Here is a 15572-nt window from a genome sequence, read left to right as displayed (position 1 = left end):
AGAATCACACTGCAGAGAAAATCAATCAATAAGAAAATCTATAACTGTGTGAAACCACAGTGACTCACTGGGTTCTTCAGGGAACATCACGAGGTTCCACACTAAAGTCCTGGATTAAACTCTAACTAGTTAACTAACTAGAACTTTAATATCTGTTGGTTAAATTTCAGGTTCAGATTCACCTTGTTACGTAAAAGGCTGAATGATTTTACCTCATACGGAATGTAAATTATCGTTTCTGTTTAATTAATTAACGACGTCACTCCCGGTCACGGACCCTCCTCGCGTCCCCGGTGTCCCGCCGCCTCGTGTGGGACGGTCCGTGACGTCACAGAGTGGTTTTTAAGGAGGCTCCGGTCCCTCGGTGTGTGTGAGTGTGTGTGCGTGCGGATCCGCAGCATGAGGAGCGCGAGGACGCTGCGGCAACTCGCGGTGACGGTTCCTAAACGGAACCATCACCATCAGGTGCGGTCAGCGGGAATCATCGGAGCACCTTTCTCCAAGGGACAGGTGAGGGCACGGGGACCGGGCTCTGTGTGTGTGTGTGTGTGTGTGTGTGTGTGTGTATGGCTATCTTTGTGAGGACCCGTTTGAGATTTAGCCGATACATTGGGAGCGGGGACATTTCATTATGAGGACATTATGTCCAGTCCTCACGGTTCTGACGGTTCAGACCTGGTTTCAGGGTTCAGGTTATGGTTAGGGGCTTATGTCACTCATTAGGTGTGTGTGTGTGTGTGTGTGTGTGTGTGTGTGTGTGTGTATACGTGCGTGCTGGTCTTGTCTTGCTCAGCCCAGAGGTGGAGTGGAGAGAGGACCGGACCTGATCAGAGCTGCAGGACTGCTGAACAAACTGCAGGAACAAGGTCAGACAGTATTTCCGTGTATTAACTCTGTGGTCAGTGATTAAACAGCTGTGCTTCAGTTCAAATGAATTCGACATTTTACTGTAAATATGATGTTTAGTTCTAAATGAAAGAATTAAAGAGCTAAAACCATCAGTCAGAAAATTAACCTGCAACTACTGAACTACTGAATTATATATAAACATTATACTAAACAATTTATTACATCTTCATTTACTGATTATAAAAGATGAATTCATGATAAAACCTACATTTATGTGACAGAAATGTGCTGAGCTTGTAAAATCAGCTGCATCGTTACAGGCCAAAGGACCTGCTCAGATCAGAGTTACACACAGAGGAAACTGGAACTTATCAAAACATACACTGTAAATACAAATCTAAAACAACAAAACAGGAAAACAATGACCTTCTCTGATCAGGTTGTACAAGTTAATAACGTCTGGGCCATAGAGCAGCATGAGGACTGACTCTTATAGTCAGTATTTTAGGAACAGAGTGTTTGGGCACATTGACACACTGAAGTCATTTGACTCTGAATGTTTAATGGTTATCACAGTGTGATGGTGGAGCAGTCAGTCAGTGCTCAGTCTGAATCTGGGACACAACTTTAAACCTTATGAGACTTACAGCTCTGAGCAGGATCAGACCTCTGTGTGTGTGTGTGTGTGTGGCGTGACTCAGATCACATGTGAACACACACACACACACACACACACACAGTTTTATTAATGGAACACAGCAGGTGAGATCGGAGAGGCATCCGACCTTGATCCTTCAACAGCACACACACAGCAGAAATAGATTGTGAGTGTGTCTTCGTTTCACTGCCCCGTGCACCTGTAGCCACACCCACTGGTGACGTCACAGCGCTCTTGGTCTGATGTTGAAATTTTGTCATTTCCAGTTTTTGAAACGAACCATGTGAGAAGTTCAGAGGTGAAATCAGTTTAACGTAACTTTAAAAACTCTGAGCTCCGACCACACACTGTTTTCTAACACGGCTGAAAACCACTGATTTCATCTGTTTTATGAACTTATCATTTTGCTTTATGGTCAATTTTATAAAAGCTGAAACATAAGTAGCAGCTAAAACTGTCAGATGAATGTAAACAGTACAATATCTCCCTCTGACATGAGGCTGAGGAGAAATCTGAAGTGTCATACAAAGGAAATAATTAAACACAAGCTCAAACTGTATGTAAATACAGTGTTTGGCTGAAAGTTGTTGTTTTCCATCACTGAGCTGATGATCTGCAGAGAGGAGCCGTCGACCTGAGCCTCAGCAGCAGAGACGCTTCATTCATAGGTGACTGATTTCAGCAGCAGCAGCTCGTCCTGTCTGTTAAAGCTGATTTACTTTACATTACAAACTGACAGGATTTCCACACAACGCCAGTTAATGTTCACGCAGACAAACGTCTGGGCAATAAAACTGTAACAAAGCTTTTCATTCCTCAGCCCTAATGTCAGAGAGAGATGAAGAAAGAGGAAGTTTCCACAGTTTCTCGCTAAAAGAGGAAACTTTTTCCACTTTAAAAAAATCCTCACTTTATTTTGTTATTTCACAAAAACCCAAATCTTGTTAAAGTGAGCTGATGTGTTTTTGTAACGAGAAGTTTCTCATAAAAAACAAAATAATATTAATAATAAAAAGAAAATATGACGTGAGAAAGTGTGCACATGGTGACAGCAACTCGCTGCCGGAATAAACACAAGATATAAAACTACATTTTAAATTTCCATAAAGGGTCAGTTCATTGTGTCTGTGTCTGTAGGCTGTGCAGTGAAGGATTATGGGAACCTGGCGTTCGAGGTGTTGGTGGACGACAAACCTGTGGGTCGGGTGAAATGTGCGAGGGCGGTGGGCAGCGCCAACCGGAGGCTGTCAGAGGCAGTGCAGGCTGTGAAGAGGGACGGACACACGTCTGTGATGCTGGGAGGAGACCACAGGTCAGAGGGGGGTCGTCAGGTCGTCTCATCACACCTGAAACAGCAGCTCAGCTCAAAGTCCACAAATCTGTCGCCAGGCAAACGATTCAGTGCATAAATCTAACTTTAAGAAATCAATAATGATTTACCTGCATGAAATAATCCACACAATATCAAATTACACTTCTACCTACAAACTGATTATGAAATGAAAATGTCACCTGAGTGCATCTGAAAGCCAAACAGTCACAATCACAGAACAAGTACAATACAATCACAGTGTCTTAGATTTATTGATCACAGGTTCTATATTACAGTAACCACAAACTGTGTGTGTGTGTGTTGCTCACTTCACAGCTCTGAATCTAAACTTTAATGAACTAAACTGTTAAACTGTTGGTGAATTGTTGACTTTAGTTTTTGTCCAGTAACAACAGCAACTTCAGTCTGTCAATCATCCACCAAGAGGACACACAGACGTCAGCCCAGGTCCCCAGAGTCCACATCAGCCTCTGCTGATCAGTCAGAGGGGACTCAACACGTATTCAGACCCTTATGTAAACGGACCACAGTTTCACAGTACTTCTACAAGTCCTGCATTCAGAGTAAAAGCATCAGCCTCATGTAGTTAAAGTATCACAGGAAACAAAGTTCTGATTCACTGATCAGTTTTCAGTTTGAAGGCGTTTCTCTGATCTTTGACTTTGTTGTGAAATTGTGTAATTTCCAGTTTTTGAAATGAGCCGTGTCAGAAGTTTAGAGGTGAAATCAGTTTAATGTAACTTTAAAAACTTTCCTAACAGCTGAAAACCTCTGATTTCATCTGTGGTGTATGAGCTTATCGTGTTACTTTGTTTCTGTTTTACATAGATTATTTTTTATTCTGATTTATCTTTAGTATAACTCTGTAAACACAAAAACAAAATTCAAAGAAAAGAAAAAGTTATTATAAGAATCTCTGATTGAATGTATGAACAAACCTTGAGTCGATGAAGCTGAGCCCAGGTGTCTCATCATCTCTTCATCCTCGCCTTCAGTCTGGCGATTGGCTCCATCCACGGTCACTCGGCGGCGGTCGGGGAGCTGAGCGTCGTTTGGGTCGACGCTCACGCCGACATCAACACGCCCCTGACGTCGCCCACGGGAAACATCCACGGACAGCCTCTGTCTTACCTCCTCCGCGAGCTGCAGTCTAAGGTGAGCTCAGCCTCATGAAACCATCAAACACTCACACAGTTGCTGAGTTTCTCACTATCGCTCTCTGCGTCTGCAGATTCCTGTTTTACCAAACTTCTCCTGGATCAAACCGTGTGTTTCAGCCAAAGACCTCGTCTACATCGGGCTGAGGGACGTGGATCCAGGAGAGCAGTAGGTTTCTCACTTTGTCTCAGTCCACTGAGATCCACTTGGACCAGCATGTTTCTGAGCAGCAGCAGACTCTGGAGGCCGGAGAGGATCTAAGCTGTTCATTCACCTGTTGGGTTTTCTTAAAGTGGCAGCTTCTTTTTTTCAGTTACATCCTGAAGCTTCTGGGCGTGAAGGTGTTTTCCATGTCAGAGGTGGATCAGCTTGGTGTACCCCGAGTCATGGAGGAGACGTGTGACTACCTGTCCGCCAGGTAATGTCACTGTCATCAGTACGACCATCTGTTAACCTTCAGCAGCGACTTTGCTGCACCTCCTCAAACTCCTGCCGACACTGCAGGTAACTTTCCACAGGTGTAAGTTCAGCTTAGAGAGACTCGTACGGATCTACAGGCAACAACGCTGAGATTAACAGGATGGTTCCAAAAATTCAAGGCTTCGTCTTCAGAGAGACAGTCTGCTCAGTGATCGTCCTCTGAAAGACGGGAAACACGTTCTGTCTCCACAAAGACAAGGGAGACGAAAGGTGGAGGGAAGGACATTGAGCTAAAAACCTGCCAGAATGATTTGAGATTAAAACTTTATTTACACTTGGAAACAGCAGTTGACAAAAAATTTTATTAAAAAATAAAAGACCAGAGGGTCCATTGAGTAGCTGCTGTGGAGCTTTTGATCGTATCAAATCTTCATGATGAGACAGACATTGACTGAATGGACGCTGTGGGACGCTGAGTCAGCTTTCAGCTGCACTGACTCTGCACATCACAGAGCGACAACAATAAGTGTGTTTCTGATTTTAACAGAGTGAAGAAACCGATTCACCTGAGCTATGACATTGATGCTATTGACCCCTCTGTTACCCCGGCAACTGGGACACCTGTAGTTGGAGGGCTCACCTACAGAGAGGGAGTCTACATCACTGAACACCTCTGTCAGACAGGTACGAAAACAAGTGAAGGAAATTAATTTGTTCCAGTGAATCACGTGTCTAATCCGTCCCTTCGTGACGTACAGACACAACTTTGCTCTGATGAACTTTGAATAACGAAGCGATGATACTATGAGTTTGAATTGGTCCAAACTTACCTTCACACCTGTGCTCGTCCTGCAGGTCTCCTGTCAGCGGTGGACATGGTGGAGGTGAATCCTCTGAGGGGACGGACGGAGGAGGACGTCCAGTCCACGGTCAGCACGGCGGTCGACCTGCTGCTCGGCTGTTTCGGACGTCTCCGTGGGGGAAACCATCCGTCGGATTACCACCTGCCTGAGCCTTGATAAGGACGGCGCTGCCCTCTCCCGCTGCACTGACGGACACCTGAACGCCTCTCTGATCACCTGCAGAGGCTCAACAGACGATCAGAGTCGAACAGTGAATCCCTCAGACAGGATTCCAGCTCTGAGTCTGAGTCTGTAACACGACGTCAGTGAAACCATGCAGCTGGTGAAGCTGTAAACCAAAGACACAGATCTGATGCTGGGAGTCGTCTTCCTGTGGAAGTATAAACAATTCAGATTCATTAGAAGCAGTGTTTTACATCGTGTTTCAAAATAAAACCGAGGAAACGTGAATGAATATTTTCAGTCTCACAATTTGTTTCACAAGTTTAAGGAATATATCACAGTGTAAAAATACTCCATTACAAGTAAAAGTATCTGAGTATCATCAGCAAAATGTACTTGAAAGTATTAAAGGACTCAAAGTAGATTTTGTTCAAGATCTGAGAGACAGGAAGTGACTGAAGCACAAGCAGCTTCATCACTGGAATGAGCCTGTTACAGTCAGTCCCCTCACTGAGGGGTTTTTACCTGCAGATTGGTCTGTGGTCGTCAGGTGATCCACAGCCTGATGTTAAACATCTGGCTCAAAATGCACACGTCAGTCCGAACCGGTTCTTCCTGGACCGAGTTTCCAGCGACACAAACCTCCGTGGAACGCAGTCACACACCTGAGCATCAAACTCCAAACGCTTTAAATGTTCCTGTGAGCAGGTGAGTGCTGTGTTTATTTAGAACACAGAACGTTCAGGTACAGGCTCAGACTCAGGCTCAGGCTCAGGCTCAGGCTCAGGCTCAGGCTCAGGCCCAGGCCCAGACTCAGGCTCAGGCTCAGGCTCAGGTCCAGGCCCAGGCTCAGGCTCAGGCTCAGGTCCAGGCTCAGGTCCAGGCCCAGGCTCAGGCTCAGGCTCAGGCTCAGGTCCAGGCTCAGGCTCAGGCTCAGGTCCAGGCTCAGGCTCAGGCTCAGGCTCAGGTCCAGGCTCAGGCCCAGGCTCAGGCTCAGGCTCAGGTCCAGGCTCAGGCTCAGGCTCAGGCTCAGGTCCAGGCTCAGGTCCAGGCTCAGGTCCAGGCTCAGGTCCAGGCTCAGGCTCAGGCTCAGGTCCAGGCTCAGGCTCAGACTCAGGCTCATTATGTTTCAACATTAAAGGAACAGTTTGACATTTTAAGAAACACACTCTGGATTTCCTGCTGAAAGTCTGTGTCAGTCACGTGACCCTGGGTGTAACCGTGACGATACAGTTCTGACCCGGGGTGTGTGTGTGTCGGGGGGGGGGGGGGGTCACAGTGTGCCTCCTTTAAATGTCAGTGTTTATCTGTTCTCTGCTTCTGCAGCGAGTGAATGACCTCAAGGCTGAAATAGCTTCCCACTCTGACACAGACGGGATTGGTTGGAACAGAGGGGTGTCACAGTCAGGTGGGAGGGGGAGGGGCATGGTGGGCGAGTCACCTCCACCCTGAGCCATAAAGGAGTTTGAGGGTTTAGATTTTCATGAATGACCTCAGATCAAACTTTGTACAAACAATTATTTTATTACTATAGTGATGTTGATGATTCTTATTATTATTTACAATATTCATTCTCTATTAATCAGAATCAAAAGCCTCGGTCAGACACTCCACAGCTTCCTGTGAGGCTGAAATAAACAAACTGTCCCATTAAAAAGCCTCTGAGTAAAACATGGAGCGTGTGTTCCTGATGATTAGAAATAATTATTTAATTATTGATCTGTTCATAAAGTTTCTATGATGTTTTCTCAGGTAAAAATATGAAACATCTCAATCAAAGCCACCGGAAATCGGTTTCAGCTCCACACACTGTGACTCACTCACACAGCTGACACAACAACACACATCAGATCACACGTGCAGACACACACTCTGCAGCCTGAACAGAAACTGCTGGCTGAGGAGGAGCAGGAGGAGGAGCAGGAGCAGGAGCAGGAGCAGGAGGAGGAGCAGGAGCAGGAGGAGGAGGAGGAGCAGGAGCAGGAGCAGGAGCAGGAGCAGGCTGTCAGTCCGTCTCCTGGAGGCCACAGCGCCTCCTGAACTCCTGCCCTCGTTCATGGATCCATTTATTCGACACTGCAGAAACAGAAACAGCTGATGAGAAACCCGGTGTCGACGTTTCGTTAATCGCAGTATAATCATTGGTTATTTTCCCGCTCTTTGCAGCCCGTTGACAGGTCTCTGTGTCCATGGTAACCATGGTTACACGAACTCACCCCACTTGTTTCCGACCAGAACGGGACAGGCGGCGTGTCTGGTCCGATAGTCTCCCTCTCCGCTGCGGTACAGGTTGTACCAGAACACCGCCGTCCCCTGGAGACACAGTCACATGACACCTCACTGCTCAGCTCATCAGCGCTACGACCTGATCTGCCTCACCTGTCCCTGTGAGCACCTGAGAGCAGTTCACACTCTCATGTTTCTATCAGTGATTTTATCTCGACTCTTCTTCGTTGGTGGACTGTACCTTTTTGGGATAGACAGCAGCTCTCACGTCAGTGAAGACTGTGGCGCCCCCTGCCTGCACGTCACTCATCTGCAGCACGAAGGAGGAGACAGTTTACGGTCCTGAGTCTGAGCAGCAGCAGATTAATGACAAGTCAAACACAGTGAGGGTTACTGACGTAAAGCAGCCAGGTGGCGATTCTGTTTCCTGTCCCCAGCTCCTCGAACGCGTCCGGTTCGTCTTTCTGCAGAACCAACAACAGGAAGTACATGAGTCAGAGGGTCTCAACCTGTGGTTCAGACCCCTGCAGGGTCTGTCTGTACGTGTTCTGAGCCCCCCACCCATATTTACCCGTCCAAAGTCAAAATGAGGTTCGTACTGTCCTCCAACGCCATAGTTGGCCACCTGCATCCACACACACACACACACACACACACACACACACACACACACACACACACACACACACACAGAGTAAACAGAAGTTAAATACACAGCTGATGTGATGTCAGCTGAGCAACACTAACACTCAGGAATGTAACGACTGCTGTGTTAACCACCTCCCACTGTCTGTTCATGTCTTATATGAATTTATAGCGTCTTCTGAGCACGTGCAGGACTGTTACCTGCAGGTCCTCAGCCGTGGTCACGTCCAGCCCAGTGATGTCCTCGATCCTCTGGTTGATCTTGTCCACCACCGGATGTTCATACGCACCGAGCCACGCACTGCGAGAGGAGACGGAGGAAGATAACTCACAGAGAGGCTGCACAGGTGTGAACGTCACAGTAACATGGAGGAGGACGGAGGAGGATGGAGGAGGAGGAGGAACAGAGGAAGCAGAGAGAGGAAAAGAAGCGACTGATATCTGAGCTCTACAGCGAACGAATCAGGGCCGATATTCTGATTCCACCTGTTTACGTCAGCAGAGACACGACTGAACTGTCTCTGCTGAATGAGACGGCAGTTTAACGTCCACTGACTTCAACATTAAATGCTTCATTCTGCTGAACAATGGTCGAATTGTTTCTGAGTGGAAAATAAAAAGGTTTGTTTCAAACTAAAAAGCCGTGAAACTCAGATTTCCCTCCTTCATCAGGATGTTCAGACACTCTGGTCCTTCACAGCCCAAACTGATCCAGGACTCGAGACGCAGCTGAGGACCAGTCTCTGAGTGTCTCTGCAGCAGCAGTGTGACGCAGCCGTCCAGCTCTTACCTCTTGGAGACTCTGTAATGGGCCGTGGTCAGTTTGCCCGTCTGAGGGTCATGAACCGTGGCACGTCTGAGCTACACCACCATTCACATCACGTTACAGAGAGAGACAGAGAGACAGACAGGAGAGACAGGAGAGACAGAGGAGAGACAGAGAGGAGAGACAGGTCACTATCTGACGCAGAGAGCGACAGTCAGGAGGCAACAGGAGCTTCAGGACAGAGAGTTCAGACTCATCAGCAGCTGTTTATGAAGCCAACATGTCCCATTCTTCTGTTGCCTCCAGGACAAATTACAAGAGACAACAAGAGTCAAACTTTCAGCCTTTGACTCTTTTCCTCCCTCGATTGGAAAAAAGAAGTTTATTCTTGGCAAGAGCAGGAAAAAGTCTCAGTTCATCTGGATTTCAGACTCTGTCTCTGGGCTGGGACGGCTCATTCACGTCCTCCGACTCAGTAAAACGTCACCATCACGTTGGCTCACACTGCTGAGCTTATCAGTGCTACTAGTATTAATAGTATTAATGATTCAATAATAGTAAATCCTTTGATCCCTGAAGCTTCCTGACTGAAAACCACAGGTGATGGATGTCTTTACGTGTCCACATGCACCCGTCAGCCGCGTCGTCCTGCTGCTGCAGCCTGACGAGGACTGAACGTGCAGCTGAGTAATGACCCAACGTTGTTATTATCGTTTGTGTGATAATTACTGAGATCAGCTCTATTTTCAATTACAGTAAAAATGTTGATGGTAAATATAATGATCATCCTGGTTCTTGGAGTCGACATGTCCACTGTCCCACTCTGACGTCTCCAAACGTCAGTGAGCAGTCTCTGGTCTCACTTTAACACCAGGCTTCGTCCTGCAGCTGAACATCTGATCACATCTCATCTTTCCTGATTCTTCCTTCTGCTCTTGCCAGAACAGCAGCCAGAACGGGGGGGGAGGACAGAGGGGGACGCAGAGAGGGGGACGCAGAGAGGGGGGAGAGCCGTCCCCCTGCAGACGCTGCTCCTGCTCGGACAGCTCTTACCTCTTGCTGATGCGGTAGTGGGCCGTCTCCAGAGCTCCGGTTACGGGGTTGGAGATGGTGGCTCGACGCAGCTGTGGAGCCAATCGGCCGACAGTTACAGGGAAACACAAAGCGACTCCCTGAGTGGCTAACAACCGCCAATCAAACTTCAACCATAACTTTATAAACACTGCAGCAGGGAGACAAAACCTGGGAGTAGGAATGAAATGAATCCTAAACCATCCTCAGTCCTAACTGTTCAGTCACACACTGAGCGTGACGCCGTGTGCGACGCTGCGTGCGACCCTCTGGATTTACCTGCTACAGACACACACTGTGACTGAATAACACACAAACCATTATCATCCTCATTAAACATTCAGAGTCCTGGTGGATTTTAGAACTGGTCAAACCTAAAAAGCAGCTTTTCCAGTCCGTGGCTCAGACCTGCACCACGTTCAGGATGAAGTCTGGATCGGTCCAGCTCCTGCTGACATCATCATCCTCAGGCTTCAGACTCTCCATCCTTCACTGTGAATGAGTGAATGATGTGTTCAACATGCACAGGAAGAAGACAGACTCACCCTGGGCTTGGCCAGCTCTTTGACCTTCTCCATCTCTTTGTCCGACACGATGTTATAGTAGCGGACGATGCGGGGGCTGTCCCACTCGTCTTCCTGCTTCACCGGCCCAATCACGTACCTCGGGTGGCGGTTGTTGTCATAGTAACGGCAGAAGAGGCGGCTCTGCCTGCGAGGAGTCTGACAGAAAGACGAGCTAAGTGACAGCTACGATACCCGGCAGATTCCGGTCGTCCGTGTTTCCTCTCTCCTCACCATCCTGATGCCTTCGCCTCGACACAGCTCTTCGTACTTCTTCCTCTCTGGCAGGTAATCGTCAGGCCGACCCCGGATCTCCTTCCTCTGTCTCCCCTCACCTTCCTCCCCCTCCTCCACCTTTTTCTGTTTAGCCAGCTGGTATTCAAAGTACTTCAGGTTCCCGTTGGCTCGCTGGTGTGTCGGGTCTAAATACACAAAACCATGATCCACATCAGTCAGACCTTAAAGGACTGAAGACAGACAAGAGGAAGTTCAGCGAAGCAGCGAGTCTCAGAGTCTGTCCTGAGGACTGAGTCTGGACTAACCCTGCAACACGTGTCCACACGTGACCAAACAAACAGAGGTGTTATCTGTGTGTGCGCTGCTACCCACCCAGCTCCAGCAGCCTCCTGGTGAACTCCAGTGCCCTCTCCAGCTCCCCCTGCTGGTAGACCGAGTAGCTCAGGTAGTCCAGGATGGTGACAGCGTCCACGGTGCTGGACGCCTCCCCCTGGTCCAGCTGCTTCAGGGCCTGAACCATCCACAGCTCTGTGTGGTAGTAGTCCACCTCTGAGTAGGCCACCTTCCCGAGGTCGTAGCAGTCGTCCACCGTCAGAGTGCTCCGGTGTGAGGCGGCCAAGGACGAGCCTGAGCAGGCGAGAGGGGGAAAAGAAAACACAGAGTTTCTTTATTTTTCTATTTCCTTTCTCCACAACAGGAAACGTATCCTGTTGGTGCAGAGCTGACCTGGCAGCTCTCCGGTGGAGATGATGTCAGTGTCCAGCTGGTAGGTGTCCTGCAGCCTCATCAGAGCTTTGGCGGCTCCGGTCTGGTCGTCATCGCTGGGGAAGTACTGCCTCTGGATGGTGAGGTTGGAGATGAAGACTGTAACAGCCCAGAGGAACACACACACACACACACACACACACACACAGGAACATGACTGGAGATGAAGGACAGAATAAAACACATAATCACTCGGATGTTTCTGACTGAACTGCTCTAAAATGCAGCAGTGTGTGTGTGTGTGTGTGTGTGTGTGTGTGTGTACCATCAGACATGTCGGTGAGCACCAGACTCTCCAGCTCCCCCCACTCCGTGTTGAGTCTCTTCATCAGTTTGAAGGCGTTCACTGGGTGTCCCAGGAAACCTTCAGGGTCCTGAGTGGCAGCAGCTGAGAGGACGTCCAGTTTATCAGCCCATCTACACACACACACACACACACACACACAGTCTGTGATGATCAGTTGTGGACATGAACAACATGCACAGAACTACAGACTGAGCTTCACCTGGGATCTCACCTTTTGATCTGATCCAGCTTGTTCTCCTCAGCTCTGATGTAGTCCTTCAGAGACGTGACCAGGTCCTTCTCTGTGAACAGCAGGTCCGTCATTTGCCCTGGGAATGAACACACACACACACAGACACACACACAGACACACACACACACAGACACACACAGACAGACAGACAGACACGTGTCTCTGATTTCGTGTTTATGATTCACAGAGTGAAGAAGAAGAAGAGTGGGACGTACGAGTGGACAGGAGGAAGAACAGAGCGCGGCTCTACTCACCGATGGAGGTGAAGAAGTCATTGTGAGCTGAGGATGAAGAGAAGAGGAGACAGTGGATCAACAACCACGTCCCGACAGCCATTCAGCCTGCAGAGAGACGGAGACAGTGATGAGGACAAACTGGAAAACGGACTGTCTCTGGTTTCTGTTCTTCCTCAGAGACACTGAACGTCTCAGAGGTTTGACTGACGATGTGAAGACGTTCTGGGTGCAGTGTCCTCTGAGACACTGGACTGAACATCATCATCATCATCATCATCATCATCATCATCAGCCTCACACATTAAAAAACAATCACATCAGAGACTAACTTTAAAATCCCACAGGAACATGAACTGGAACCAAAACCAATCAATAACTGATCAATGCTGATTCATTTGCAGCTTCTCAGACGCGACAACTTCCCTCCGTTTCATATTAAATCAAAGAGTGAATGAACTGATCCAACATCATAATGAACCGTGTCAGACCCGGACACCTCCTGTCCGGGGCGCTGAGCCGGACGGTGGGGAGGGGGGTCCGGTGAGGGACCAGCTTCCTTCGGACTCCCAAGGAAATTTCTAGATAAATTCGAGCTCAACCCGCGAAGACGGATTCAGGTTCGTCTGATCCAAAGCTCGGACCCACGGAGCGGGTTTTACCGTGTTGGTTCCTGCGAGCACACGAAGCGTCAGGTCGGATCCACACACGGTCCAGAACCACCCGGTTTCAGTGCCCAGCTGCTCCGGAGCCCAGGACCGACACATCCACAACAAACGCTGCGTCTCTTCTTCGTCGGTTTGGACTTCAACAGCTGAGAGACGCGTTACCGCCACCGCGTGGACCGGAGAGGAACAGCCCACTGCGCAAAGACTTTTGGTCCCCTGAAGGTGCAGACCAGACGTCTTTTTTCCGATGTCTACCGAACGTCCAGTATTGACGTCCACAGGACCTCTGAATAAGGGCTAATTGTTGTCCAAATGTGGTCGCTGTGGACGTCTTTTCTACGTCAAATTTAAACTCATGTTAGACATCGTTCTTATTCTGCTTCTAGACTCTGTGCACGGCTGTAGTCCCACATCAGAAGGTGGCACACTGTTCCAATTCATTTTCCTACAGCTTCATTTGATTGTCTCAGCAGCAGGTGACAACTGGAAACGCACAAAGGTGAGATGCATTTCCAGTTTAAACCTGCTGCCGAGCCAACGAAGCTACAGGAAAATGAACTGGTACAGGAAACGGGTCCTCCACCTTTTGGGAACACATGGGACTACAGTTATACACAGAGGTTTACAATAAATCACAGTTCAACCCCGACTTATTTATTTCCATTTTTATTTTTGTAAATCACTGGCACAAACATGTCACTAATAAAGCTTTTGACTTCTGTTGAATTTCCTGCAAACTACCAGTAAAAACAAGGAATATGAATTTCATGGCTTGCATGTGGACATTACTTCAGTGTTCATCAGTTGAAGCAAACATGCTTTACTTTTGATTGTCTGCCAAAACTAAATGAAAGTGATAGCCAATAACTACCAGTCGTAGAAAAATGCAAATAAATAAATATAAAAATAAAATAAATTACACAGCCCACCTTGTTTGGGTCTGTTTCACAACAAATAAACATACACATAGAACAATAGAAATGTAAAACAATAAAAATTAAAGTGCTAAACAATGTGTTTTGAGGTAAAATCCAACCAGAATTATTCTGAATACAGAAGACAATGCACAAAGGCTGGGACAACATTCTCCACAATGGATAATCAGTCCTGAGTGACTGCTGTGTATCCTCCACTTCTCTGCGGTCCTTTGCTTCATCCTCTGTCCTCTGTCTCATCAAATTTCATAAATCCAACTGCACGAGCAGAAAAAGAAAAATTATTAGAAATATGAAAAGGAAATCTGCAGTCATACTGTACTGCTCTCACCACGCGTACCCTTACGCTAAAATACGGTGACTACATAAATACACAAACTCCACTAAACAATGCTAACAACACAACACAACAAACATACCACTTTGAAAACTACACGCACACACAACACTTACAGACTGTACGTTCCCTGGCTGAAACGTGTGCAACCACATTCAACTTTACGAGCTAATCTCTGTGTTACTGACCGAACTCACTGACTGAAAAAAATGCGAATTGGACATTAACAGAAAGAGCGCTCACTCTGTCGCCATTTCCAAAAACTAAGAAAAGTACAGAACACTCACTCTGATACAATTTCCATGAACCAAAGGAAAATACACATTTTACATTTTTATACTTTTTAACACTTTTAACTTATGAACTTTAAATATTATTTTTAACCTTTAAAGACAGCACACGTACACCAAGTTCCCATATTTGTAAGCAAAAATATGTTGCCTGTGCATCCACTACCAATACTGGATTAATACATCTACATCACCACCTGCCTATATCTTCGTGGCTCGCTAGCATGTAAAAAGCAATCCCCGCCGTGAGAGAGCCGCTAGATATAAAGTTCGCAGCTTGTTCTTTTCGCTAGCTTAGCGAATTTAGCTTAGGCTAGCTACCAGCCTAGCTCTGGGTAGTGAGCAGTGACTTAGCTACTTAACAATGCTTGTTCACGTTAATCCTTCAGCTAACGTGAATATTTTTAGGCACCGTCGTTTTAAAGTAATTCCAATTCCATTTAAACTACGGCCAATGTTTAGCTAACGTTAGTTGATACGATGATGTGCAACGCCAATTGTAGCCACAGGAGTTTTAGGTAGTTTAAAACAACAAAGCTAGAACAGCTAACACTATAAATACATACATGAACATAAAATGAACAAACATGACCAACTTACTTTCAACTTAGAGGAAAACGGTGATTCTTGATGTACGCTGAACGGAGCCGAGCGGCCACTTGCTTCCACAGAGATCAAACCAGAGACTGAGAGACAGACGGTTGATGAAATTCGAAGAATCGCACCAAAAGCTTGGCGTGTTGCCTCGGCCAATCAGAATGGCGTTTACTGGTTGGCTTATGACGATGTTCTGCCTCAGCCAATCAGAGTGGCGTTAACTGGTTGAAATCATAAAAGTTATAAAATCAAGGCTC

At 47.2% G+C, this 15572-nt stretch overlaps 2 protein-coding genes across 6 annotated transcripts; one reads left to right on the top strand and one right to left on the bottom strand.

The window, feature by feature from the left end:
- Positions 1–362: 362 nt before the first annotated feature.
- On the top strand, positions 363–5731 carry arg1 (arginase 1). Its single transcript, XM_041066806.1, has 8 exons — positions 363–510; positions 794–866; positions 2645–2819; positions 3836–3995; positions 4072–4166; positions 4312–4416; positions 4966–5102; positions 5274–5731. Exons 1-8 carry the CDS (start codon positions 400–402, stop codon positions 5435–5437), a joined length of 1020 nt encoding a protein of 339 aa, XP_040922740.1. The 5' UTR covers positions 363–399; the 3' UTR covers positions 5438–5731.
- A 1215-nt stretch (positions 5732–6946) lies between these two features.
- On the bottom strand, positions 6947–15431 carry LOC121175627 (prolyl 4-hydroxylase subunit alpha-1-like). 5 transcript variants are annotated; one of them, XM_041029438.1, is made up of 16 exons: positions 13151–13285; positions 12510–12596; positions 12235–12331; positions 11982–12133; positions 11678–11815; positions 11324–11578; positions 10949–11136; positions 10697–10873; positions 10134–10204; positions 9105–9170; positions 8516–8615; positions 8241–8294; positions 8068–8133; positions 7911–7979; positions 7660–7756; positions 6947–7519 (listed from the first exon to the last, which is right to left on the bottom strand). In XM_041029438.1, the coding sequence occupies exons 2-16, from the start codon at positions 12589–12591 to the stop codon at positions 7449–7451; spliced, it is 1683 nt and encodes a 560-aa protein (XP_040885372.1). In that variant the 5' UTR covers positions 12592–12596; positions 13151–13285; the 3' UTR covers positions 6947–7448. The 5 variants fall into 5 exon arrangements, with proteins under 5 accessions (XP_040885372.1, XP_040885370.1, XP_040885371.1 ...); XM_041029436.1 differs by lacking the exon at positions 9105–9170 and having other exon boundaries at positions 6947–7360; positions 7430–7519; XM_041029437.1 differs by lacking the exons at positions 9105–9170; positions 13151–13285 and adding an exon at positions 15319–15431.
- Between the last annotated feature and the right edge of the window lie 141 nt (positions 15432–15572).

This window comes from Toxotes jaculatrix, chromosome 21, assembly GCF_017976425.1.
Source record: "Toxotes jaculatrix isolate fToxJac2 chromosome 21, fToxJac2.pri, whole genome shotgun sequence".
NCBI lineage: Eukaryota > Metazoa > Chordata > Actinopteri > Toxotidae > Toxotes > Toxotes jaculatrix.
This window is presented reverse-complemented; position numbering and strand designations above follow the sequence as displayed.